The sequence below is a fragment of the Sesamum indicum genome, linkage group LG8 (genome assembly GCF_000512975.1).
Source record: "Sesamum indicum cultivar Zhongzhi No. 13 linkage group LG8, S_indicum_v1.0, whole genome shotgun sequence".
Classification (NCBI taxonomy): Eukaryota; Viridiplantae; Streptophyta; class Magnoliopsida; order Lamiales; family Pedaliaceae; genus Sesamum; species Sesamum indicum.
In genome coordinates this window covers 18,291,386-18,316,717 of record NC_026152.1, presented here as the reverse complement: position 1 = coordinate 18,316,717, position 25,332 = coordinate 18,291,386, and the positions used below count along the sequence as shown (strand labels likewise).

The following is a 25,332-nucleotide window of genomic DNA, read 5'->3' as shown; positions in this document are numbered from 1 at the left end:
TTTTTTTTTTTTTTTTTTTTTTTTTTTCTCATTTGAATCAAAATTAATCCTAAGTATTTATTTATTTATCATGGTACATTCTATGACTATATAATTAACATGATTTAATTATAATAATAAAAGTACTAGTAAATAGTAATATATAAATATTTTGTCCTTCACTAACACAGAAAATTAAAAAATACACTTGATGAGCCACTAGTTTTATAAATAAAAAGCTACAATCTTAAAACTAAAAAAATATAAAATACATGTTAATTTTAAATACTTTAAAGTAACAATATTTAGGAAAAATAGTAGAATAATATAATTTTATTATAATAAATATTTAGATTGAGAAGTGTAAAAGTTCATAATTTAAAACAATAAAAAAAATAAAGCCACCTTGATAAGGTAGATAATTAGTAAAAAAAAACAAAAGAATAGATATACGAGATGAGATTTTATGTTTAATTTATAAAAAATAGAACTTAAGGAAAAGACTAGTGAAACTATTTTTTTGTCTTAATATATTTATTTTCTTAAATTATAATGTTTTAGAAATTAAATCCAAAAAAATTACTTTTGCATAAAATGTCTTTAACTTTTATTTTTAAAAAAATCACTTTCTACCCAATCTATCAAATGTTAATTTTAATTATTGAAAGATATTATTATATACTAAACTAATTTACTGTTACTCATTGTTATCATTTAAATTGTTATAATAGTATGTTTTATTTACTCATAGGACTATATATATTGTGCTATAAATAAATGGATATACATAAAAATTAAGTTAGATTAAAAGGGTAATTTTGTCATTATAAAATGTTCTAAAAAGAGATATGCATCTATTTGAAGTTCATGTAAAAACTCAAGTACCAATTGGGACATTTATAAAAACTCATGTATCAATTCCATATTTATGGAAAAACTCAAATACCAATTATATCATTTGTAAAAAATTATGTATCAATTTAACAATAACACTAAAACTCGGGTACTAAAATAACTTTTACTCATTATTAAAGACATGCTGTTATGGTTATGCCATCCTAAATACAGACCCCTACTCAAGTGTTATTAGAGTTCCTGATGAGGGACACATTTGGGTTGGTTTCAAGGGGGCATCAAGAAAACCCATCCCATTGCCAGCCCAGCAACCAGCAGATAAAGCTAAGACCATTCAATCTTCCAGCACTAGGATTAGATTTGCATCAATTAAATTCATATCTTGCATATGATCTCCAAAAGACATGCATACCTGGTGATCAATCACTCGGGAACTCCCAGTGCAAAACCCTCCTTCAGTGGCCAATGCATGTCCCATTGCGGCAGTGACAATATCCACCTTCTCAATCTGAAACAAAGAAAAAAAAAAAAGAAAAGGTGTAACAGAGAAGATGACAAAATTATACAACCAATTAACTAGTAAGGTGGTGAAAACTTACTGGAACATTGAAATGCTCAGTTAGACCTCTACCAGAACTTCCAAGAACTCCAAAAGAATTGCTTTCATCTAGTATGACACGGAATCGATACTTCTCCTTTAACTTGATAATTTCATCCAATGGAGCAATTTGACCAGAATTCTAGAATTGCTCAAGATTAGTCAGAAATAAACTTTTCAAGATGCAGCAGAAAATCAATAGTAAATTGCTTGATCATAGAAGTTAATTAGGAGAGAAGACTCCAATACATTGACCACCATAATCCTCATTTCCCATCTTGAAGACTTTGCATCTCCCATGGACACCCGGCATATCAGTTAAATATCAACAAAAACGAAAGCAAGACACAAGGAATAATTAAAACTAGCACTATTGCTGCAAGAAGTGATACCTGATAGACAGCTTCTACAATGATATAACGTCTAAGCTTCTTAGCTCGTTTGTTATCATGGGTAGCATTCTCCAGAATACTCTCTAAGGACTTCATGTCATTGTGCTTGAAATAAATTATAGTACTCCTTGAGAGGTGAAGGCCATTTTGTATTCCCCAGTGGACGCCCTCGTCTCTGTAAGAGCCACCACCACGGCCAGGAAAAATGAAGAAGAAACGATAAGAAAAGGAACATATCAATGTTTTTGATTCAGAAGAAAATACTACGCAAGCTTAACAGAGCAATTGATTGCATAAGTCCACGTCTCCTCAATATTAAAATCAGATATATATATATATATATATATGCCAAGGCACTAATTTTAAGAGACTAGGTGTCTGCCACAAGAGGAAAATGCAGTAAACTGTACAGTAGCACACCAGAGTTGCCACATTAAGATGTGCATGACGACCAAATAAAATAAATTGGAACAAGAAAACGATCATTGCATCATCAAATTCATTGATGATACGAAGCTCGAAAAAGTGCCTTGAGGGATACTAACATGCCTTGCATGCTACTTTGTAACGTAGAGAAACCTATAAACTAAACACACAATGTTGTAGGGGAGAAGACTGAGAGGCTCAAGCGAAGGACATAATGACTTCTCAAGCCAGGAGACACAAAATTTTTGAACAGATAATGGACAAAAAGGATATGAGAGATTAAATCAGTGGTATGTACAAAGAGGGTAGTCATCATTTGCCACAGACCTCAATGACAATAGAAGCGTCAAACATGTGTCAAAAACATTCAAAACTTCTAAATGATAAAGCATATAGATTATTGTAAGGAACTTCCAACCATATTATATGTTGCATTTTACAATGCTATTAACCAATAGGTACTTGAAAAACATTACAAATAAAACAAAATGGCCAAGAAACACTCACACAACAATGACGTCTCCCTTCTTACAAAATGCTGGAATGGTGCTAAACATCGTGGAAAGTCCATAGGAATAAAGTATAGAATCAGAAGTTCCAAGAAACTTAGCTATTCTGGCCTCACAATCAAGGTGAACATCTGCATCAATATATATGTTATCACATTGTTTTGTCCAAAACTAAGGAGAAATAAATAGAAGATATGTCACTGTCAATCATACCAATTGTCCCATAAAATCCACGAGGACCACATGAACCAACACCATATTTTTCCAGAGCTTTAATACAAGAGTCCTGTGTACAAAAGATGCTACCAGTTGAAAACATGTAAAGCACTATACAAGAAACATTTACCAAGTATAAGAGGTAAGTTCTTCATACTTGTAGCTTATCATGTCCTAAAAGACCAAGGTAATTTGCTGATGTGAAATTCACTACTTCTTTTCCATTGATTACAGCATGTGGCCCAGCAGCACTGCGCAAGGAACTCAAACGTAATGAGAAATACACAGTCTTGAAAACTAAAATCTTCAAGCACAAAAGTAATTCAAGTTGGGAAAGAAGAAATGCTATCATTTCAGTGAAAAATTAGTGCTAGAAAATATTGTCGTGCATGTAAATTGAATCCATGACATAAGAAGATATAAAATATTCCACCTATTTTGTTAAAACTCATATTCATTTAGGTAAACATGGTGATTCAGCAAGGAAGAAAAAGAGAAATAAATTGGATTTTCACATCATCTACTGAAAATTGAAGGAAATTCACCTTTCCAATACCGGAGGTTCATACTTCATGTCTTCAGTAATAGAAGGAATGAGGGGTTCAGGGACCCATTCATCACATAACTCATCTACTTCCTAGAAACCATTAGCAACATTATTATTCAGCTCGGACTGCAAACAATTAGATTTAGTAAATGAGACATACAACAAACATTAAGGTGACAACAATTCAGCATATGACAAAGCGCATTTTGTACATCCCCAGATGTCTAATAGCTAAAAGGGAAAGCAAAGTAGAAAGAGACAAACATACCGCCTCAAGACATATTGGCATTATGTCATCTATATCAAGATTTTTAACGTCAAATTAAAATCATGTGAAAGTATGGAATTGAAAAGCTGTTTGAATCCACTACTTCAAAGTTTTCACTTTTAACAATAATCATATCAGTCCTTTTCTCTTCAAAACTCATAATATCCACAATTTAAAATGCTCCACAGCGCTGAAAATGAACAAAACACGTGCCTGGTATGTCCCATAGGGTTCTCATCAGTTCAAGATTTGGACGAGAACATATCTTTGAGATCTGGCTTCAAAGAATTTCCACTTATGTCCAATTCTAAATTATGTCTGGACACCCGGCCTAAGGCTCGAAGGAGTGCCTTCATTTCAGAAACTTCAGTAACCCACCATAATCATCATAACAAGAATAGGCTTACCGCCATACGGGCTGAAGAAAATCCTTGAAAGCCAGACATGTCTAAACATCCTAATCTTTCACCCAATTTAGTGAACCTTTTAACCTGTCACTTGACTTCAGTTCTCCTACTTAACAGGGCACTGAACTTGACTTTCAAGCAAGGAAGAACACTTGATTCAAGCATTCATTTGAACTCAATATAGGTGTTTTTCACACAACCATCCAGAAAAATAATGTTGTCAATGAAGGTGATGTTGATGTAGTGCATAATTGCGATCATGAGCAATTGTCCCCAATTAAAAACATGTGGGTTTCCACAGTTTCGAACTCAATAGATCATTATTTCTTCAACATCAGACTTCAAAGTGTCCATAATCATTTTGCAAATAAATAAAGATCTAATCCCCAAGAAAATAGCTTAAATCATTGGGGCGTGAATGAACGTGGATATAAAAACATGTAAAGCAGAGATCAACCAAACTCAATACGTAAAATGCCTACCTTCTTTGTTAATGGTCTTTTAGGTGGCTTGTAACTTTTTTGGGATAGAAGGAAAAGAATTACGACCAAGAGAAGGCCCTCCACAAGCAGATGACCTACAACGATTTGAACAGATGACTAAGTTCTTATATAAATCTGAAACTACTACTAACAAGACGTCAAAAAGAAAAGATAGCATACCCCGGATGGGCACTCCAAAGACAACCGCTCGAGCATATGGGGTATCAAAAGCCAATGTTCCCCAATCTGAGACGAACTTCGCCATAGTTTCAAAAGCTGAGAACATTGTATCCATTGAGTTAACTTGCAATGCACACTAGAAATGAAAGGTATCTCCTCGTATGGTAATGTCCTTCTGCTTCTGCTCTTCAATCAATCTTATTGAAACACCTTTACCCCAGCTTTCAGTATGTGATTGTTCATGAGCTGACAGCCTGAAACCAACAAGTAAATCAATATTTATTCATTATCCAGGTCTAACTATGATAGAAATACAGAATATCAAGTGAATAGCATAAGAGTGTGTTTGTATTGAAAGATTTTGGTGAAGATTTCAGAATCCGTGACAGCAACCTGTCAAGTTGATTGATAGATTTCAAATCTTTTGCCAGACATTCTGATGCTTACCCAAGAGACCAAAGCCCTTCACTCTTTACAGGTACATCAGACCCAAAAGATCATAATCATATAAGAATACAGGCATCTCCATCAAGTATATGACGCAAACCAAGATTTCATGTTGACAGAGCAAAAAGATAGAAGAATGTTTGAAGTATAAACCTAGTAATCAACCACATAGAGTCAATTGTACCTATAAGCCCTTTGCAAATAAAATGTATAAAACCTGACTTAAACAACATTATCATTTCTCAACCTGTCATCAAGGAGCTAATTTTACGTCACCAAACTAAATCAGCAAACTAGATGAGTTTCAAATAGCAGCTCCTTAAAGACAAATCCAGGAAATGCAAATAAACATGGGAGACAGATTATCATTGATACCGTTCGAAAACGAAACAAAGACACATGAATACAAGAGGCCCATTTCCACAATATCCTCATTCCATATTCTATCGGCTACTCAACAAGAAACATAGCTTAAAGAGTAAACCGGGAAACATTAAACAAAATTAGAAAAATCAATTTATCAAACGAACATATCAAGCAAAACATGCAAAAATTAAGTATTATAACAATAACAAATAATACAAACTTAAAACAGTGCTTTCAATCAAATTCTACCTTGACAACTATCTCCCCCGCGAAACTTGACCCGAGGATTTGACAATTCAATCGGAGAAGGGGAGAAGCAGAAATCGGGCGTGATGCGTTCGCGGGGGATGGTGATGATCTGGGCTTGGGATCTATACCCGGTTGGCATAACCCCGTTCGGCAAGGCGTGTTGATAACAACGACTTTGGCATAACCCCGTTCGGCAAGGCGTGTTGATAATTAAACAACGACTTACAGTCAGTCCACAACAGCTGCACGTTGGGCCCACAACAACCCTTGGACCGTACCCCTACCTTTCTATTCTTGCCTGTCCTCCAAACTCTCGCCCCTAAGTTTTATGTTTGATTTTTATGGATAATTACGCCGTTTTAATTATATTTAGTACATTTATGTTTGTTTCTGTGCAATAAAAAATAAATAGATCCCTTTTTTAATTAAAATTTGATAATTTTACTAATATTAATATTAGAATGAAATAAAAAATTCATATTTGAAAGAACTGATTTATTGCAAATCAAACAAATATTAAAAAAATAGTATTTAATGTTGGTCTATATCTAAAAATATTTCCCACATACAATCTGGTTAATATTTCTTATATTCTTGAAGCGTATGTGATGTTGATCTCGTGTGTTTGTAATATATCTGAATGTTGATATTTTTTGTTAATGTTTTCATTAGATTCTTTATTGGCAAGTACCGTATTATTGCCCATGAGACATTATTTGACCGGTAAAATTAAAGCTTAACAATCAAATAATAAGTGTGGGTGTATGTGCATAATAATTTGGTGTGTTTTTGTCTGATTTGAACATGGTGGTTAATTTGCAATATCAATATATTGAGTCAGTGTAAATTTGAGCACTTGGAAAGAACAGAAGTCGAATGCTCTTTGGATACTTCAAACATGTCCAAAATATTAACAAAAGAGTGCTTTGAATAAAGACCATATTCAACTTGACATTTACAAATATGAGTTACGTAATAAAAGAAATATAATAAATAAACAAATCATGAATTTGACTATCAAAGATTTATCATATATATATATATATTTAAATTTGATTGCAATTTTTTAATACCTTATAGTTCATAACTTAATTTTCTTCTTTTTCTATTTTATATAAATTATATATTATTTATTATTCATTTGAATATAAATAAAATTATTATTTTTTAGTTAACGTATTTAAACCGTATCATATCCTTTATTTTTAAATCTACATTTGTTTGTATTATACTGTATATTCGCAGTTGGTATAATACACAGATTGCCATCCATACTTCTGAGGAAGGGCCATCTCAGCTGATTAATCAAACAAAAACTACAACCAATTGACAATGTCAGATATCTGTCAAGACAATCTACAGTCAGTCATCATCTGCTCGTGCCCGGCCTCAATACCGGTTGCATTATCAGCTATCATTGTCATTCAAATTAGGAATCGCATGGTGTCATGCAGCCTGCCGGTTAATCCTCATAAATATTTCATCGAGGGATTCAGAAGACGAAAGACGGGAGGAGTATAGGCTATCATCATCTTGGCTAAGGGGGATAAATTTGTTTGCGTTGACACTGGATTTGAGATTGCGGAAACCAATCTTCATCGATTCCCAGGTGGAGGCTATTGCAGAAGATGGTTTTCCCAGCATGAGGACGTCGGTTTCTGCATCGGTCGAGTAAGAGTCTCTTTTGGTTGGATTGAAGTGTGTTTCATGTCTGGTAGGTAGAGGTCTCATGCCCAGCTGCATTTTGATTGTACTGTGTTTATGTGACGATGAGTTGAGAGGTTCTGACTGACTGCTTTCTCCCTCCTCCTCAAAGAATCTTGATGCTTGTAGTCTATGTGAAACCTGAGCCATATGCATATTAGATTCAGATATAAGAGGTAGATCAGTTCTGTTCTTTAAGATTCGCATCTACTATTTGCATAATCACACTATTACCCCTATCATTGATGTTTTCATGACATTAAGGTGATGTCAATGCAATGGAAACATCAGTTTTATGGGTGTGCCTATGGAAATATCAAAAAATGTAAATATTCAACTAGTACCAACGCGATTTTTGTAATTTGACTATTGTCGGGAGGTGCAAACACAGTTATCAACACAGAGGGCGCAATAACAAAGATCTAGTTAAAACTTGCGCAGACATTATGATTTAAATTATAAACAATCAACAGTCCCGCTCCCAACAACAAGAACGAAAGAAGAAAAAGAAAATAAGAAGTTGCATACCATGCCATGGCTGCCAGACTCAAGATCTATGGTTGCATTGCTGAAACTTCTTGCCAGGGGAACAACAAGTTCACCGACTTTATGTCCTTGTTGAAGCCAACTTCGTTCTGGCGAGAAAAGTGATAGAACAGCTTTAACATGAGCCATGAGCTGAAAAGAACTACGGAGTTAAAAAAATTCTCACCTTTCTGCAAAATTATCAATCCTGATGGATCAAATCCGTCTAAATCGTCTGATTCTTCATGTTGATATCTGAATATTTTCCAGTTACCAAAGTAATTGATGACGCGAACAAAAAAATTGGTCGCGATGAGTATGGTATAGATGACCATAATAAGTGGATAGATTTTATTGAACCCTTTTCCAAAGAATGGGACAGCGTCGTCAATATTCCCCATTCTCTGCAGAAGAAAGCTTGATTGTCAAATTGCAAGCTCGTGGTCACATACTTATGCATGGAAGGGAGCTGGCAACTTAAAGAAGGCGTGATACACAAAGTTACCTTTTCAAATATAGTCTTGGCACCGTTGTCAAGATGAATGAGGTTGAGAAAATTGTATGAAATGGGTGGAGCATAGCGCGCGACCATCCTTAAAGAAATGAACTTCAAGATTTATCAGTTGCAAGAACGAAGAGATATAAGTTTTAAGCTACTTGGAAGGAGTATGAGAAGAAGATAGAAAAAGAAAGGGTAAAATATACATACGAGCATATCATAAGCAAGCTAACCGAACTTGTTTGTCTTGGAGTCAGAGAGTAAAATGTCAGCATTCCGATTTTGAATAAAGAATAATATGTGCACACACACATGTACATTAGAGGAATAAGGGCAGTAACCTGTGATAGAGAGGGAAATTTGATATATGAACAACAGAAGAACCAAGTTGCAGGAGAGTAAGACTAAGAATACAAAGGAACATACTCTTGACATGCCAAGGGATAAACAAGAAAATCGCTTAGGATTACAGTGTAAAGGCATTAGAGTTGGCAATGCTTCAAATACAAACAAGAATGATTCATAAAATCATTTAGAAACACTATATGTAAGGTTCGTTGCTAAAATTGCTATCCCCGAACTTACACAAGATTGGTCAGATGGGTTTTCTTCTAAAATAATCTCAGATTAAATTTTCAGATATACGTGCCACACTTATCTTAATTAACCACAGATTTACAAGTCAACCTTATAAAGCATAGAACCTTACAAGACTGCAAGATTTGCCCCATAAATGAATAACCAAACAAGACTGCTATGACAAGCCAAAAGGCTTATATAGGCTACTTCAAGACTCTGTTATCAATTTGATTTTTTGTTTGGGAGATGGCTATTTAAAAGTTCAATTATGATTGTAACTGAAATGAAGTTTGGGGAAGCATTTGACCAATTGAAAGCACAAATGGTGATTTGAGAAGCTTTACTATATTTTATTGTACATTTCCAGAAGAGGTTTCCTCTGCACTGTCGACCATAATTTAGACTAATTTCATAAGCATTAGCTGGAATTGTCAAATGCATGAAAAAGAGTCAAGTCAACAACCCATTTTTCTCTGCAGACCGCTGTCCACAATAATGCAACCCCTGGAAGACAAAAACCATCACTTGTCTGTCTTTCCGTCTTTTCATACATTTGCTTGTTATTACATTCTGCTCTGCTTTCCTAACTTTTGTTGATTGGTAGCATTGCATGAACTATTTCATAACAAAAACATATAGGGTCACATTATTTCCATAATGCCTTCAATTCAACTGAACTTTAATCCATTAAAATCTCCGAACACTGAATATGAACTTTTTGGAATATTTGATTTTCTAGTGATAAACACTATGTAAGGTGAACAATAAAACAAAAACTGTAATAATTTACCTGCACAAGCATTTCATGCTTCGCAACAATGTTTATCAGGATCGAGAACAGAGATAAATCAACTTCACTGGGCAGAATAGTGGCTTCAGCAAGGAGAATTGCAGCCGACATGCAACCCAATATGATAGCCAAAAGTTTCTCAAGTTGTTTTCTTAAAATGCATCGCCATAATAATTCTGAGAAAAAAAATGACAATTTATGAAAAGGAACTTCTCTAATTTGGTTTCTAGATAGTTCACAAGAAACACACAGTTGAATAGTATTTGGATATTTCCATGAGACAGAAATCTCTTTCCAACAGAAATGTTTAGGTTATTGTATAAATATCTCAATTGCGACCAAGGTTAAAAGTTTTAAGTGCTGCTCTAGCAATTATCACCATAAGAACATTCTAAACTACCTCATTACTTTCTTAAATGACCATTAGCCAAATTAAAAGTCTAGAACATGTTGCAAATATGCCTGTGGATGATAATTAACAATAGTGGTCACAAGAATGTTTTACAATTCAAATTCCTTAGGCAGCTCCAGGGGACAAAATGAATGTACAGAAACACATCAAATCTAGGATCTAGTTCATTACCAATGACATCAAGATAAGACCCTAGTCTGCCTTTACGTTCAGGTCTGAAACTTGATACATATTTCCTGGAAAAATTATAGGACAATGAAAAAAGATGTTATGCCATGATTAATGGAAAATTTTTGACATACTCTACCAATATATAGTATGATCTTTATTCATAATAAATTAAAATTAGTAATTTTTTCATCTTTCTGGAGAAGCTCCTAAGGTGTTTCATGAATGCATGCAGAATACAAAAGCCTAGTTCTTTTGGCAACATGGAAATCAAGTCTAAGAATTTGTTTGTTACAAATATGATAACTCAAAAGAGGAAGTAATCCTTCCTAAATTTCAAAAATCCAGAAAAAAGTTAAATGGATAAAGAAAGCATACCATCCATTGGAACTACAATAATCATTATTCTTCACAGTGTCCTCTAGCTCTAGGGCTTCTGTGACAACATTCACATACTCGCTGCACTAGAATGAAAATACAAAAAAATTGAGCTATCAATATATGAACCAATGAAACAAAAATTGCCAACAATTATACACTCAAAAGAAAGGGCCAGGTGCCTGCATTGATCTGGATATGTGGCTTACTGGACATTTATGAGTGTGGTTTTATTCATCTAGACTCTCTATGGATTGCACATCAGTGTCTGCTGCAAGGTTTGAATTCATTGACCAGAGACAGCTTGATACCCAAATAAATTTTTTATGATTGCAGATCCAAGCCACTTTATTATGATCCTAGCCAACTCAGATTAAAAAAGTCAAGCTTACTGAGTTTGTTCCTATGGAAAATCAAACCAAAAGGGCCCATATAACAGCATGAAGACATATGCAAATAAGGATGAGATATGGACCTAAAAAATTTTTGATGCTTGAAAGCTGACAGGAGAAGTAGTGAAAAATCATCAACTACAAAGAGTAAATAAAAGAAATAAATGTAAATGGGAACCAGAAAAAATAAGCTAACAATAAATGGAATAAAAATGAATTTGAAATGGATTATCTGCGGATAAGAAGAAGAAATTTCAATTTTACCTTTACCTTTTATAACGGTAGTACTCGTCTCGAGCTTTCTGCAGTTGACGTCTGAGAGCCGCCATTGTTTTGCTATCAGTGTCATAATCCATGTCAGTCTCCCCTAATTTTCCTCCTTGAGGTTTGAATGTAGGATCTTCACTGAGCTGCATGTGAAATATTGATGCAACAATTTTCACTGGGTTCAAGAAGGCACTTAATATTGTGAACACATTGTTGAAACACCAAGTATGCAGGTAAAGTATAATTACCATCTGAACCAACATGTCATCAATTATATTCATGTATGGTCTCAAAGGATCACGCCTTGACATTTGTTTTGATGTTGCTTGAGCAACCTAAAACCATAAAGATATGGAAGAATTACAACCAACCGAAAAGAATAGCAACAGGTAAAGAAACTTACAAAAATCACTATTGTTTAAAATGCCTAAAACAATATATTGATGAGAAGACTTAAATGAAATTTATCTGCAGTTTTTGGAAGGATATAATAAAAGGTAGCCGTGCGTGGATATTGCTTCTCTTTTTTGTATACAGTCTAACACGTCATCTCAGTAAGGGAGGGTAAGGATACTAGGTGAAACAATAAGCTCCTGCTCTTCTGAACCACTTTCCACTTCTTGTCCACCTCATCCGCTTAAGCTAGACGGTGTCTCTCTAGGAGACAGCGTCTCATATGCCTTGGAGATTATGACACCATATTGTATTTAAGAAACTATCTTTTACTTCTAAACTAAGAGGATGACTTTCAAAAGTATCTTTTCTCAAATATTTTATATTCAGACACCAACATGTAGTTTATAAATGAGATCTCGACATGTTAACATTTTCTCAAAAAACAATGACATTTGCTTTTGACCTTGACTTCCAAGTGCAAATTATCTTGTCCCCCTATGTTAGAGTAGTTGCAGCTTTTGTTCTTGTAGTGGATGGCAGATAAATTTTATAAATGTGAGGTGCTTAACAAAAGGTAAGTTGGAATGAACTTACAACTATTGCATTTGAAAATTCTTGATGAGCATCATCAAGTTCAACAGCCATTTTAGACACTTTATGAGACAGGACTTTATGACGTAATGTCCAATCTGCATTTCTCCAGATACCTTTTGGAATTTCACTCAAACCAAAACCTAAAAGAAAAGCTCCAGTCACAAGACCAAATGTGTTTGAGCAGGCCATAGCAAAACCTAAGATACTGCCACCCCTGCACATACAGAATTTATTGTGTAAATTCTTTTTTTTTTTTTTTGAAGAAATGGAATATTAAGTTTGCCTCCAATTTGTAATATGCTAGCATAACCATGTGAATATCCATATCTGTCGATCCATGATGCTATTACCTATTCAATTATATGATCTTAGAAAAGTTAATCACAAGCTTTAATATGTTTGGCATAAGCATTTATGATCACAACCAGAAGTCGACGAAAAAATAGTTCAATTGTAAGTTTATCTGCATACTTATATTTCACATACTGTATCCATTTACATAGTGGATTCATACTTGATATCTTAGGATTCAATTACTATTAAACCCACAGTCGAAATAAAATGTGGTGAATCAGCTTCCCTATTAGACTAGTCACTTTAACATTGATTTTATAGACCCTTTTGTTTCGGATGAGTATCAAATGATTCTAATTTTGCATGAGATGGTCTCCATTCACAGATAGTAATTGCTATTTGATCCAGTTCTTACATCATTATATAATTGAAACCCTGCAAGAAATAGTTGAGATTTTTCTTTCTTTTTTGTTCATTAAAATGTATTAGTATGGAAGAATGATATTCAAAGTTTCTTTTGGAAGAGGAAGAAACAAACCAGTTCTTGTGCAAAATAATGAGCAGTATAACCCCACAGAGCGCAATAGAACCGACACATGAATAGTAGATTAGGTTTACATGAGCGCTGGTCTTTAGTCTTTCCCTGATAGTGAAGTCCCCTGCATCTTCATAACCCTGAATTATAGGCACCACAACCCTGCTTAGAGAAATAACTCACATAAATCTTCGAGAATATGTGCAATTCTTTTTCTCAAGAATTACAAAAGTACGTCAACACCTGATCTTCCAATGTGAAATGATAAAAATGCCTAAAAGGCAAATAATTAGACAAGGGCTTTTGGTACTGACAGAGAAATAGCTCAGAGACTTGGTTCTAAAAGAAATTGACCTGCCAGCATTTTATTGTCCGCTTTGAAACATCTCAGGAACTCAGTTTAACAAAACTTTTGTATTCTATGGAATATTTTTGGTCATCCATAATCAAAACCAGTGATAAATAGGAGGATTTTGGCCTAACATGTTCCAGATGAATATAGTAAACTGGGATTACACTTTAGAAGTTGTAACTTTATCAAGCCAGATAAAAGTACATTCAATTTAAACATCATAAAGGATTAGATGGCTTTGCCCCAGAAAGACAACAACTAGTCAGCATTATATTCAAACAGGTCGCCATAGAAGCAGCAAATAATAGTATAGTTCACACAATAGAACTGAACCCAAATAATCTTCCCACGACCTGGAGAAATAGAATAACAAAATATGTGGCAGATAGTGAAACCATAATAAGAAAGAGGTGAAAGAAACAAAAGATACGGCCTCCCTGAAGAACATGAAGCTAGATGTACTGGAATTTAGGTTGGAAGCATAACACATACCAAGTGAGTAAAAATGTACTCCAATATGACAAGCTCCAGAAGAAAGAGATACCTCCCATGTCATGGTTGGTAATTGCCTGATGAGGTGCAAAAAGGCTCAGCAAGTTGGGGTTAGAAAGGTTAAAGTGTTAAATGAAGTAATATTTCCTGAATTTCTGCCCCATGAAATTTACACAGACATATTTTTATATAACTCGAGTGACCTAAGTGCCTAACACCATAAAACATGAGAGACAAATTTAAAGAGACAATGCCAGGATAAACATTTGCTGGAAGTCTGGATCCTTATTATCATATCTTGCAGTATATGAAACTATACATGAAATCAAGTTTTTTATAAGATTCTCTTCCTACTTGTATCAACTGCAATGGAAATTCTGTGATAAAAAATGCAGATAAACACTTTTTCTTTGATTGTTTGTTAAAATTTAAAACTCTACTTTTTATTATAACACAAGCGAGTTTCAAATTTCACAGAAATTCAAATCCATTTATAACAGTACATCTTAATCTGCAATTTCCATAGATCTTGATTATGGAATTATGAAATGTCGGCCTGAAACTTCACAACAATTTGACATGAAAGAAGTTTCCTTAATTAGAACACATAGTGGAAGAATAACAGAGGAAAAAGGGTCCACAATATCCATAAAAGGAAGCCGCAGTTTTAGAGACCTTCAAACTTTACATTTGTAATGGAAAACATAAAGCTAATAGTTTATTCGTATCAAGTAAGCAGTGAACGTTCAGGACAATTCTATTAGAACCAAGCAAGTCATTTAATATAAGCAACAAATTGGTGAAGATAATTATAAATTCGATAAGCAACAAGCTAAATTGTATTTTTCAGAATTGTTGATCGATGAAAGTTAATGTTGGTTATTAAGAGCTCTAAGAAATATAAACTGGAGTAGAGTAGAACTAATTTGAGACTGATCAAGTATAACAAAGATACGCCAGATAACCAATTTTAAGAACTACAACTAAAAGTCAACTTGTAATATACAAAATCATTTAGAAGAGCACAGGGCAACTCGCTGTTAGTGAGTCGAGCAGGATTATGCTAAACAGTCACCAGAATGAGTGTAATGGACCAAATAAGAGTAAAACACATCCAGGATCTCCCAGGATTAGTTACTGCACCATTGTTAGGTGCGTATTGGTAAAAAAGCTATTCCTGTTGTTTCATTGAACCCACCAAAGGCCAATTTCAACATCATACACTACCATCATAAAGATGAAAGAACTCTTGCACACAAATAAGACTCCTACATGAAATATAGAAGATAAATTGACATCAGTATGCTCCAAGATTGCCACAAACACACAGGCAAGCAAAAGCGGGACGAGCATGTTGCTTCAAAGTTAATTTCCTATCCTATTAACTCTGGCTCCTCTACCAACTTTAGCCATTATCTTCTTTTTTGGTCAATATGATCTGCGAATGAATATTTACTTCAATATATGATCAATTATATCCCTTGATCACTAACTCAGCTCTAGGGAAGAAATGTTTCAAATACTTACGAGAATGTCAACAACATATAGCCTTTTAAGTGAATAACTTCATTGAAATATCCATAATTTTATCAAAAGATTCTAGATGTTCTCATCCTTTTTCTTTTCCCATCCACTCCACTTTCTATAAACCAAAATATACTGTCCTCCTCTCCTTTCCTTAAAAAAACCAAGAAACATGGTCAAACAAATTTCTCTCCATACACATAACAACTTCACTAAGAATCACTAAGTTGCATTCCCATTAACACTGCAAGAGAAGAAAGATGTTAACGCAACACATCAGAACTAGTTGAAGTACACCCACAACTTCCACTACAAACGATCAAGAACCCCAAATCCACACCACCTACACTTCCTCTCCCCGCTACTCGGGAGGACTCAATCTAATAAAGAAATCAAGAGAACGAAAAAGCGATCAGATCCCGATAGCCCCACATCACACGAAACAGCAGCACATAATCATCATAATAAAATCCAAACTAGAAGAAGAAAGAAAACGTACAGTCCAGATATCAGCGGGGACGAGGATGACGATGGAGAGGGAGCAGAACCAGGTGTATCCAACGGTGAAGCGGACGTAGCGCGCGACGTCTGGACCCATGAAGTACCACAGCGTTACCCCCACCATCCCCACCGTCAGCGGCAGAGATATCAAATAAAACACCCACATCCTCCGATCAAAACACAGTCCCTGATTTCGATTTTCCACTCCTTTCGCTGGCCTGGATTACCATGAATCATATAATGAGGAAAAAATTTCTCCAGGAGGAAAATGGGATTCTTGGGTTGGAAGCTCCCTTACTTTGTACGTGAATGGCTAGAAGCGCAATGGCTCCTGTATGATCATAATATGACTATTCTCCTCTTTCATTTATTCCTACTAGTTATGGCCGCACCAATGAAGTTTGTAAAAAACAAATTATAATTGTAAAATCTAGTAAATATAGAGAAATCCAGCAGTGGATAGTTAGGAGGAAAAATTAATAATTATAAAATTATTAACATTAAAATTATTAATCGGACTAAATTTTTTTAAATGAAAGAAATAAAATAAATAATAAATTTAAATATTTAAAAATTGAAACGATAAAAAAAAAAAAATTATGATAGTATAGATAATCAAGATGACTATCTAAAAGCCCTCCACTTTCTATCAACTTTTTTATATTTATGTATCTTTTTTTGGTGATAATTATATTAACATTCATGATATATGATTTATTTGCAAAAATTATTTATAATTTTCAAAAACTATATATATGCTCATTGAAAATATTAATCAAATTTACGTAAATCATCATTATTTTTTAAAAGTTATACATACAAATCTCAAAAACGTTAATATACATGAATCACCCTTGTTTTTTTCACTGTTAGGGATAATTTTGTAATTACACAAAAGACGAGTATTTGTAGAAATTAATCATAGATCAGAGGTGTAAATATAATTATTTTCTATTCATTTTACTCCTAAAAATGATTTAATTTTTATCTTTTTAATCTTTTCTAAAGAAATTAAAAAAATAAAAATGTATGATAATGTGCTTGCGCCTAATCTCAACAATATTAAATTAAGTTTCTATGAGTATTTCTAATTAAGTTAATTCTCTTGAACTGATTCTAAATAAGAACGTGGGTGCATCAAAATAGTATAAAGTCTAATTACATATATATATATACATATATAAGAGTATATACTATAAAGTCAAGAATAAACTAACCTGTTCTCTTGATTATTTGAAAAAATAACAGGACCCATTTTTTATTATATTGTAAATATGTAACAAAAGCATCCAAAAAATAGGCAAAATTGTAAAATTGATCCCGCAAGTATGGGTGGCAAAATTAGTCCTATAACTACGAGATTGGCAATTTTAGTCTTATAAGTTTTGATTTTGTGGCAATTTCAATTATTCCGATCAATATTGTTCAAAAACTCGCTGGACAAATTGGAGCTTAGGGTTTCGGTGGCCACATCATCCCAACTTGAACCCCTAGCATCTCGCGTGGCTGATGACGTGCCCTCTTCCCGCTTTTTTTCATCCCAACATAAGTGAAAATACCTCTCTCTCACCTTATATCTGTAAATGAAGCTGAGGTGAATAAAGAAAGTTGAAAATGTCTTCAATATCGTCGGGCAATAACTCCATTATAGTAAACTATTTTGTGGTATTAGGGCTCTATTGAGAACCTCTTGGACTAATGACAACTCTGAAAAAAGGTTATATTCATGCCAAAATTATAAGGTAAGAATGTGAAGCTTGTAGTATAGCTTTTTTAAAAAGTGAATTCTTGACATCTCGTTCCATTACATAGTGGAGGGTGTCAAATTTTTACCTGGGATGACCCCCTATGTGTGCTAGAGCTATTTGTGTCATACCCGGTTTACAACGCAAGCTCCAAGCCATGGAAATCAAAGCAAATATGTTGACGAAGAAGATTTTTTGGCTTAAAGTTTGTTTGGTAGCATCATGATTTATGTTGGTCGCTTTTTGGATAGGTAAATGGATGGTGGTTGCTAGATGAACCATTCGAGGTTGTTAGATTGGTAAAGACTTCCACTGTGCTGTTTAAATGTAGGATGGACGAATGTGTATGTTAGATATGCATATTATGTAAATTGTTTTTTGTGGCTTTGTTAATGATTAAATAAAAAGCTTCAATTATCAGCTTTTGTGACTTGAGGTCTATTTTTAATTATGCAATTAAGATCTTGAATTAAGCAATTAAGGGCTTGAATTTTCAGCTTTTGTATCTCGTGGCAAGTTTTGTTTTTATTTACAATTGATGCAAAAATCAAACAAGCTAGCAATATAATGAAAATGATAACATTCATTTCATCAAAATGTAGACTGTTTTAACAAAACCTGAATATCCATCTACAAGCCCCCCAATTCATAAGATAGGCAATAAAAACTACTTTCTCAAGTTTCTAAAGTATCTTGAGATTACAAATAAAAATATTTTTTCATTCCAATTTATCTTTTCTTAAACAAATGGTGCATTCATCCCATCTTTATTCCTGCCCCTTCCACCTTTGTCTTTGGATTGTGATAACACATCGTTCAACCTTAATAATGTGACATACTTCTTGTCATCCTTTTCTTAAAAAGTGCATGTTGACAGAAGAGATTTGATCTTTGGAAGTAAAAGTTGTTTTGGGAGAACCTCATATCTCCCATTCCATCTTGGTGAGGCTCTAATATTCACTTTTAGTGTTGTTGGCTGCAAATGAGTTGGTGAAGGAGCCCCGAAAGTTGGAGCTATAGTTTGTTGTTGGGGTGTGGAAGTCTTGTATGATGGCAACCACGGTTGCTTGTGTGTAGCTTTTTCTATAACGGGGTGGTTTGAATGGGGTTGCTTTAGTGTTTTCAGGTTTGGGTGTGGTTTTATTGAAGGTGGGTTGTCACAGATTACCTATAAAATGTAGTTGTCACAACTTCAATGAATAAATGATTGATAAAACTGTATGACTATTTTATTTAGACAAAAATTACTTACTGGAGTTGCACTTTCTTGGCTTGCATGAGGGACTACAGATGTGGAGAAATGTCCTCGTATCCCTTGAAAAACAGTCATAAAGTATTAGTGAAGTTATATTAAAATAAACAGAATGGTTATCATAATTTCTCACTCCAGAGTAATCTCCCTCCAAGATATGTATTTTAGTGACTTTGTCACTTAACTCTGTGACCACCTGTAACAGAAAAATTTCATAAATAAGCATGGTATAAACACACTTAAATGACAATTATAAATTAATCTTATCTTCAATTTTTTGTTTGCATGAGACAGTTTGTTCGATTTCTTATGTCACTGGATTAAATGTATCAGTGAGTTGTGTATCTATTTGCATCTTCATCCTCATTCTTTTTTTTGTTGCTTTCTTTCATATTCATTTATTCTACTTCTCTTTCTATTTTTTTTTTTTCTAAACTCTCACCATCACTACCCTCCCCAATTATTTCATCATAATTTTTCATGTCAAAATTACTATCTTCAAAGTCCTCAATCAGATTTCTCCAACAGTTCATTTTTCTCACCAACCTCACTACCCATTACATTGCCATCAACCTCAACATATATGTTAATTTCAGTCCAAGTGCTTGACCCATACAAACATCAAACAAAACTTCATTACTACTTACTTTGTAAAACACATCCTCTATCATTGTGTAGTGTGTTCTATTACCCAAGAAACCAACCTCATTTGACATCTATTCAGTTCAAAAATTGATAATTCATACATATCCACATAATTAAATTTGTACATTACATTCCTCAAAAAATATAATGTAATAGTTGCCAACAAACTATCATCATTATTATCAGTTTAGAAAAAAAATATGTCCAAAAACAAAACAAAAAAATGGAAGATGGTTTAAAATTTCACTCGAGAGAAGAGAGAAAGCTCACCAGTCAATTTCCTTTCTCATGTGACTTAGAGTGCATCTTTTCCCTCCCATTGCCACATCATTAGCCACGCAACATGCCACGTGTTTAAGATGGGATGATGTGGCCACCAAAACCCTAAGTCCCAATTTGTCCGGCGAATTTTTGGGGCAATTTTGGTCGGAAGGATCAAAATTACCACAAAATCAAAATTTATAAGATTAAAATTGACAGTCCCGTAGTTACAAGACTAATTTTATAATTTTGCAGAAAAAATATATAATAATATTACGTGGTTCAAAAAATTGTGCTATATTAACAATTGCTATACATTGATTTCTTACTAGATAATTTCATGTGAATTACAATTTTATCCCTTATAATTTTTTATCACTTTATCGAGTAATTTGATCCGCGGGCACTGAGTTTAGATATATTAATGTTGAGATTGTATTAACATCTCTTTATATAAACATATTTTGATTAATTAATTAAGTTTTATTAAATTTAAAGTATAGTTAAATTATTGGTGAAACTGAGCAATCATTTTTTGGTAGCAAATTTTAAAAGATGGCTAGATATGGCAACATGGGGGACAAAACATTTTGATTGTTTCACCAAATTTTATTTAAGATTTTTTTTATTTTTCTTTTTTTTTTTTGCCTTCAGAAAGAACGAGGATATTTAATTAAATTATTTTAGACTTTTCCAATTACTAAATCATGTTAGTAATGTTTTTGCAAAACTCGAACGAGGAAAATGTAATTTTTAGTTCAATAAAAATATATTTGTAATTGGATCATACATTAGAAAATATAGATATAGTGTACCTGAAATTTTATTTTATACTTCTATTGAAGTAAATGTGCTTAAATTTATGATAACAAACACGCATGATCAGATAGGATTCTACTATCGATGTATATGTCTTTAAGTACCCTGATAATTATTAAATAAAAAAAAGTATCATAATAATTCTATCTGCACCTAAAATCGGGTCGAAATGGAAGAAAATTCATAACAATATTAATTTTACGTAAGTAAAGATTTTATAGATATCATCTTTATATAGTAGATATATATATTAAATAAAATATAAAATACAATAAAATGTGAAATAAAAAATTCAATTAGGAAGCAACCCATAATTCAAACGGCCCTTCCCCATTTGTTACATTGAATATTTTCTCGACAGGACGAGGAATGAGTGGATGAGAATAAGTAACTGAATACTCCCCAAGAAACACTTTATGCTCAAAAACTCCATCCCCGTCTGTCACTCCTGACACATTTGATGTTTTCCATTCATTGATCAGCTTATCCACGATATCTCCTGTCGGCAGGTTCTTGAAGTTGCTGTCTATCAGGCACATTTCAGCGCAGCCTTTAGGCAACACGTCGTAATTCTTGTCTGTTAAACATGTTTGGTTACAACCTGTCGGCTTCCACCCTCCCCACACAATGATTCCTTCGACCGCAGGATGTGAGAACGCCTCCCTCATGACCTCTTCCAGTTGGGCAGCCTGTTTGCCAATCAAAACAAGCACGACTCAATTATGATTATACTTCACCCGTACAGACTGCATGACTAGATAGGGAGGTGTTTTTACTGGATTAGATTTGCTATATCAGATTCTATTCCATTTAATATGTATACTTAACGTGTGTAAAATGTTTTCTTAAATAAATAAAACAGAAGATGTAATAGTATTTGATATAGAAAATTCAATCCGTGTTTTTACCTGTGTTGGTCCTCTCTTAGTATCAAGTTCAGTTAGCCAAATCGGGATATTAGTGGCGCCAAGAACGTCTAGCGTAGCTCGCATGTGAGAAACGTTTGGCTTTCGCCAGAAATGGCCCTGTAATCCAATTCGCATCGTTATATGCTCGTTGCCCGGAAATGATCTAATCTCTCTAATATTTTCAACAATCTTGGACGGGATGACTCTCATATCCAAAGGGAACTCCAGAGTGTTGTACTCATTTATAAACAAGGGTATTTGTGGATCCAATGCTCGAGCAATCTGGTAAAACATGGCGGAAGCATTAGGCCCGAGTTTATCTTCATAGAAGGAGTTGTGCAAATTCTCATTCATAACATCCCATGCAATAACATCACCCAAGTATCTTGAAACTACGGATCCCATTCGTCGAACGGCTGCATTCAGGAACTCTTTGGGGGATAAAACTTTAACCCAATGTTGAGTCACATTTACACTAGCCCAAAGAATGGTGTGGCCTCTTATGGAAATCTTGTTTTTCTTGAAAAATGAAACCATGGCGTCCGGGACTGTGTAGTTTTCTTGCTGCGGAGCCCTTTCTGTGTAGTACCACTTCATTTCATTGTTGAAGGACGTTGTCGTGAAACGTGGAGTGAACCAGTCTTGATAAGCCTTGTGACTTAAGATAGCCTCTGTAGTGCTGCAGCCAAGCGGAAAATGAGGCCTAATCTGGTTGATGGTGATATTTGCACCTTGGAGCTTTTCTCCCTTCTGGCCAGTCACATGGATTCTTATGTTTCTTTTCCGAACCTTGAACATTAATGCAACATTGTATCATTAGCACAAGCGAATATCTTCACAGTATGCAACAACAATGTGACGAGTTGGTATAAATTTACCCTGTCCACGCTTTCATTCTGTTGTTGTTGCCATTCTGTTCTGGTGAATGGCTTTAGTGAGACACTGTCTATCCAAAGTTCAACTCGAGTATTTCTGCACTGCATCATATGTAAAACTGTGAAATTAGGACAGTAACAAATGAAAATTTCCACGTTGCTTGAAAATCTTACACTAATACAACCTCTCACAGACAAACACACGTATTTCTATCTATCAAAAACAAACAAAGGAAGAACACCTTAAAAATAGAAAAAAATAAAGCCGTTATTTTGAGTTTCATATAAATTAGTTCACTGATACCGCAAAAAAGAGCCAAGCTTTCACATTCTCGTCAACAGCAAAACCTCCTTTAAGCATGGACCAGCAGCCAGATTCTGCTAGTACTGAACCAACTATTCGATTTTGTCCATTTGGGATTCTCAAATACGCTGACACGATTTCTTTTCCTTCGTCGAGTCGTAACCATGCTGTAAGAAAAAAACAGGTTACTGCACAACTGTTATGTTATACGTATATACTGCATCAGCATGGAAAACAAATGGATGATGCATCTTTGTTACCTGAAAAAGTATATAAGAGGTCTTTCTGAAGAGAAAATTTGTGTGAGAAACTATCACTTGACAGATTTCTGTCATATGCTACCATGTATTTGTTACCCGTTTCCGATGTTCTTGCTGCAATTTTCCCACTTCCAAACACATTCCATCCGTTCAGGCCCGAATCGAATTCCGGGTCTCCCACCAGGCCATCTTTGTATTGAGGATGCTGGGGCTCTGCCAGGCACTGAAAATCAAAGTTATTCTTAAACTGTGATCAAATTATAGAAAGCATCTTATTATTTGAGTAATTACACTAACACCCCTGTTAGTGATGTACTCATAAATTAAGGGGGTATTGGTGGAAAAATTGTTCATACTAAGTCTTGTTTAACCGTATTGATCTCAGTAACTGTAATTGCATTTGCCATCTGATTAGTTGTTATTCTAGAATTGTGTCAATACATGGCAAGTATGATACTGCTGACGTGTGATTAGTCCAAATTTGATCAGATTTGACCCGAACTATAAATTTTCAGATAGCAACTCAGTGAAAACATGGTCGCTATGGAGTTAATGTAATCAGTCAAATAGTAGGAGTGGTTTTTGTATTTTAGCGTAATTGAGGGGTGTAAATAAAAATATATGGTGATTCTTGATTCAAAGGCAAACTAAATAAACAAAATGGATCAATTTTCCTTACTTCAATGCTGGCTGAGTAGTCATAAGATGCAGCTGAGATTGTAAGAGCACAGCCTAAATGTATAGAGAATCAATCAAATAAAGAGGTTAAATTTTAAGGTATTATCAAATATATATATATATATATATTATATGATTTAATAGCAAGAAAACTGGAAAAACACTAACCTGCTATAAGTATAGAGCAGAAAACAGCAAACATCTCACCTGATTCCAATTCAAAAATATTTACTGTAATGAGAAGTTAGAGAATTCAATAATTAAAATTTTATGAAGTCATTGTTGCAAAAAATTAAAAAGTAGGTGTGAAATATTCCAGATCTCATTACATATATATGGCATAATTAATTCAAGTGTCATATGTACTAAAACCATGAAAACTTAAAAGCCAAATTGGCATCATAATTATACACATTGTTTCTATCAACAAAGAATAATGATCGCCAACTTGCTCAGATTTTAAAATTTTATTTCACTTTCGAGAAAATAATTAATAATCTCTGGAGTTTTATAGTATCGTCTAAATCAATTTGAGATAGATACCTTCTAATTTAAAAAAATAAACCTAATATTGACAAGTTATATATTGGAACTACTTTCTCATTAACAACTTCACTTCTGAAATAATAAATAAATTCTATTTAATGGATCATTTGCTTTTCTTTTTCTTTTTGTTCCAACATGATTAAACAAACGCATAAAATTTCAAACGTAACGGTTATGAAATGTAATAATTGAAACATACCTATATGTTGTTCTTGGAAGTAAGGGGTTGGGCTCAATGCTTGCTAATTTGCGGCGCGATAATCAAACTTATCACATTAATCAAGTAGAATTCTCAAAGATTAAAACCAATAGAGAATAAAATGTTTGGGCAAATAACTTGTAATCTTCAATTCTAAGTTGTTCTTCAATCACACTACTGTGACAATTAAATAACATTCTTGCAACATAAATACATAACGTGTGCATAGCAGTAATAGTGCAATAAGTACGCATGGATGACGTATCCAGCTAGCATTCAAAGCTTGTTATAAATCATCCTTAAAAAATGTTGGGAGAGAACTTGTAACTCTTGCGTGTGTATAATAAATAACTAGTTTTGAATGAAACCATGTTATCGGTTTAATATTTCATTTATTGAATTCAGACAAATATGACATCCAACATTGTTGTAAATTTTAGTAAGAACACAGAAAATCATCCAAAATTTTGAGATATCGACCCGTATGTATTACTCATGAATCATACTTTTTTAGAGA

At 33.8% G+C, this 25,332-nt stretch overlaps 3 protein-coding genes across 3 annotated transcripts in view; all 3 read right to left on the bottom strand.

Moving 5' to 3' along the window:
- LOC105169252 (long chain base biosynthesis protein 1) overlaps positions 1–6,076 on the bottom strand; it is an 8,253-nt gene extending 2,177 nt beyond the window's left edge. The window contains exons 1-10 of the mRNA XM_011089615.2: positions 5,922–6,076; positions 4,860–5,113; positions 4,680–4,774; positions 3,521–3,612; positions 3,133–3,226; positions 2,973–3,045; positions 2,758–2,890; positions 1,825–1,999; positions 1,434–1,574; positions 1,247–1,342 (exon numbers count right to left, since the gene is read on the bottom strand). Coding sequence (XP_011087917.1) covers positions 1,247–1,342; positions 1,434–1,574; positions 1,825–1,999; positions 2,758–2,890; positions 2,973–3,045; positions 3,133–3,226; positions 3,521–3,612; positions 4,680–4,774; positions 4,860–4,974 — 1,014 coding nt within the window. The 5' untranslated portion in view covers positions 4,975–5,113; positions 5,922–6,076. The remainder of the gene's footprint in view (positions 1–1,246; positions 1,343–1,433; positions 1,575–1,824; positions 2,000–2,757; positions 2,891–2,972; positions 3,046–3,132; positions 3,227–3,520; positions 3,613–4,679; positions 4,775–4,859; positions 5,114–5,921) is intronic.
- Positions 7,146–16,707, bottom strand: LOC105169251 (LMBR1 domain-containing protein 2 homolog A-like). Its single transcript, XM_011089614.2, has 14 exons — positions 16,322–16,707; positions 14,299–14,375; positions 13,458–13,616; positions 12,626–12,839; positions 11,884–11,970; positions 11,639–11,778; positions 10,977–11,057; positions 10,602–10,666; positions 10,019–10,194; positions 8,860–8,990; positions 8,656–8,743; positions 8,338–8,554; positions 8,154–8,260; positions 7,146–7,766 (listed from the first exon to the last, which is right to left on the bottom strand). Exons 1-14 carry the CDS (start codon positions 16,487–16,489, stop codon positions 7,368–7,370), a joined length of 2,109 nt encoding a protein of 702 aa, XP_011087916.1. The 5' UTR covers positions 16,490–16,707; the 3' UTR covers positions 7,146–7,367.
- LOC105169441 (anti-sigma-I factor RsgI6-like) lies at positions 21,342–25,061 on the bottom strand. Its single transcript, XM_011089830.2, has 8 exons — positions 24,816–25,061; positions 24,239–24,277; positions 24,072–24,124; positions 23,393–23,615; positions 23,133–23,299; positions 22,832–22,930; positions 21,954–22,742; positions 21,342–21,734 (listed from the first exon to the last, which is right to left on the bottom strand). The coding sequence occupies exons 2-8, from the start codon at positions 24,270–24,272 to the stop codon at positions 21,342–21,344; spliced, it is 1,758 nt and encodes a 585-aa protein (XP_011088132.1). The 5' UTR covers positions 24,273–24,277; positions 24,816–25,061.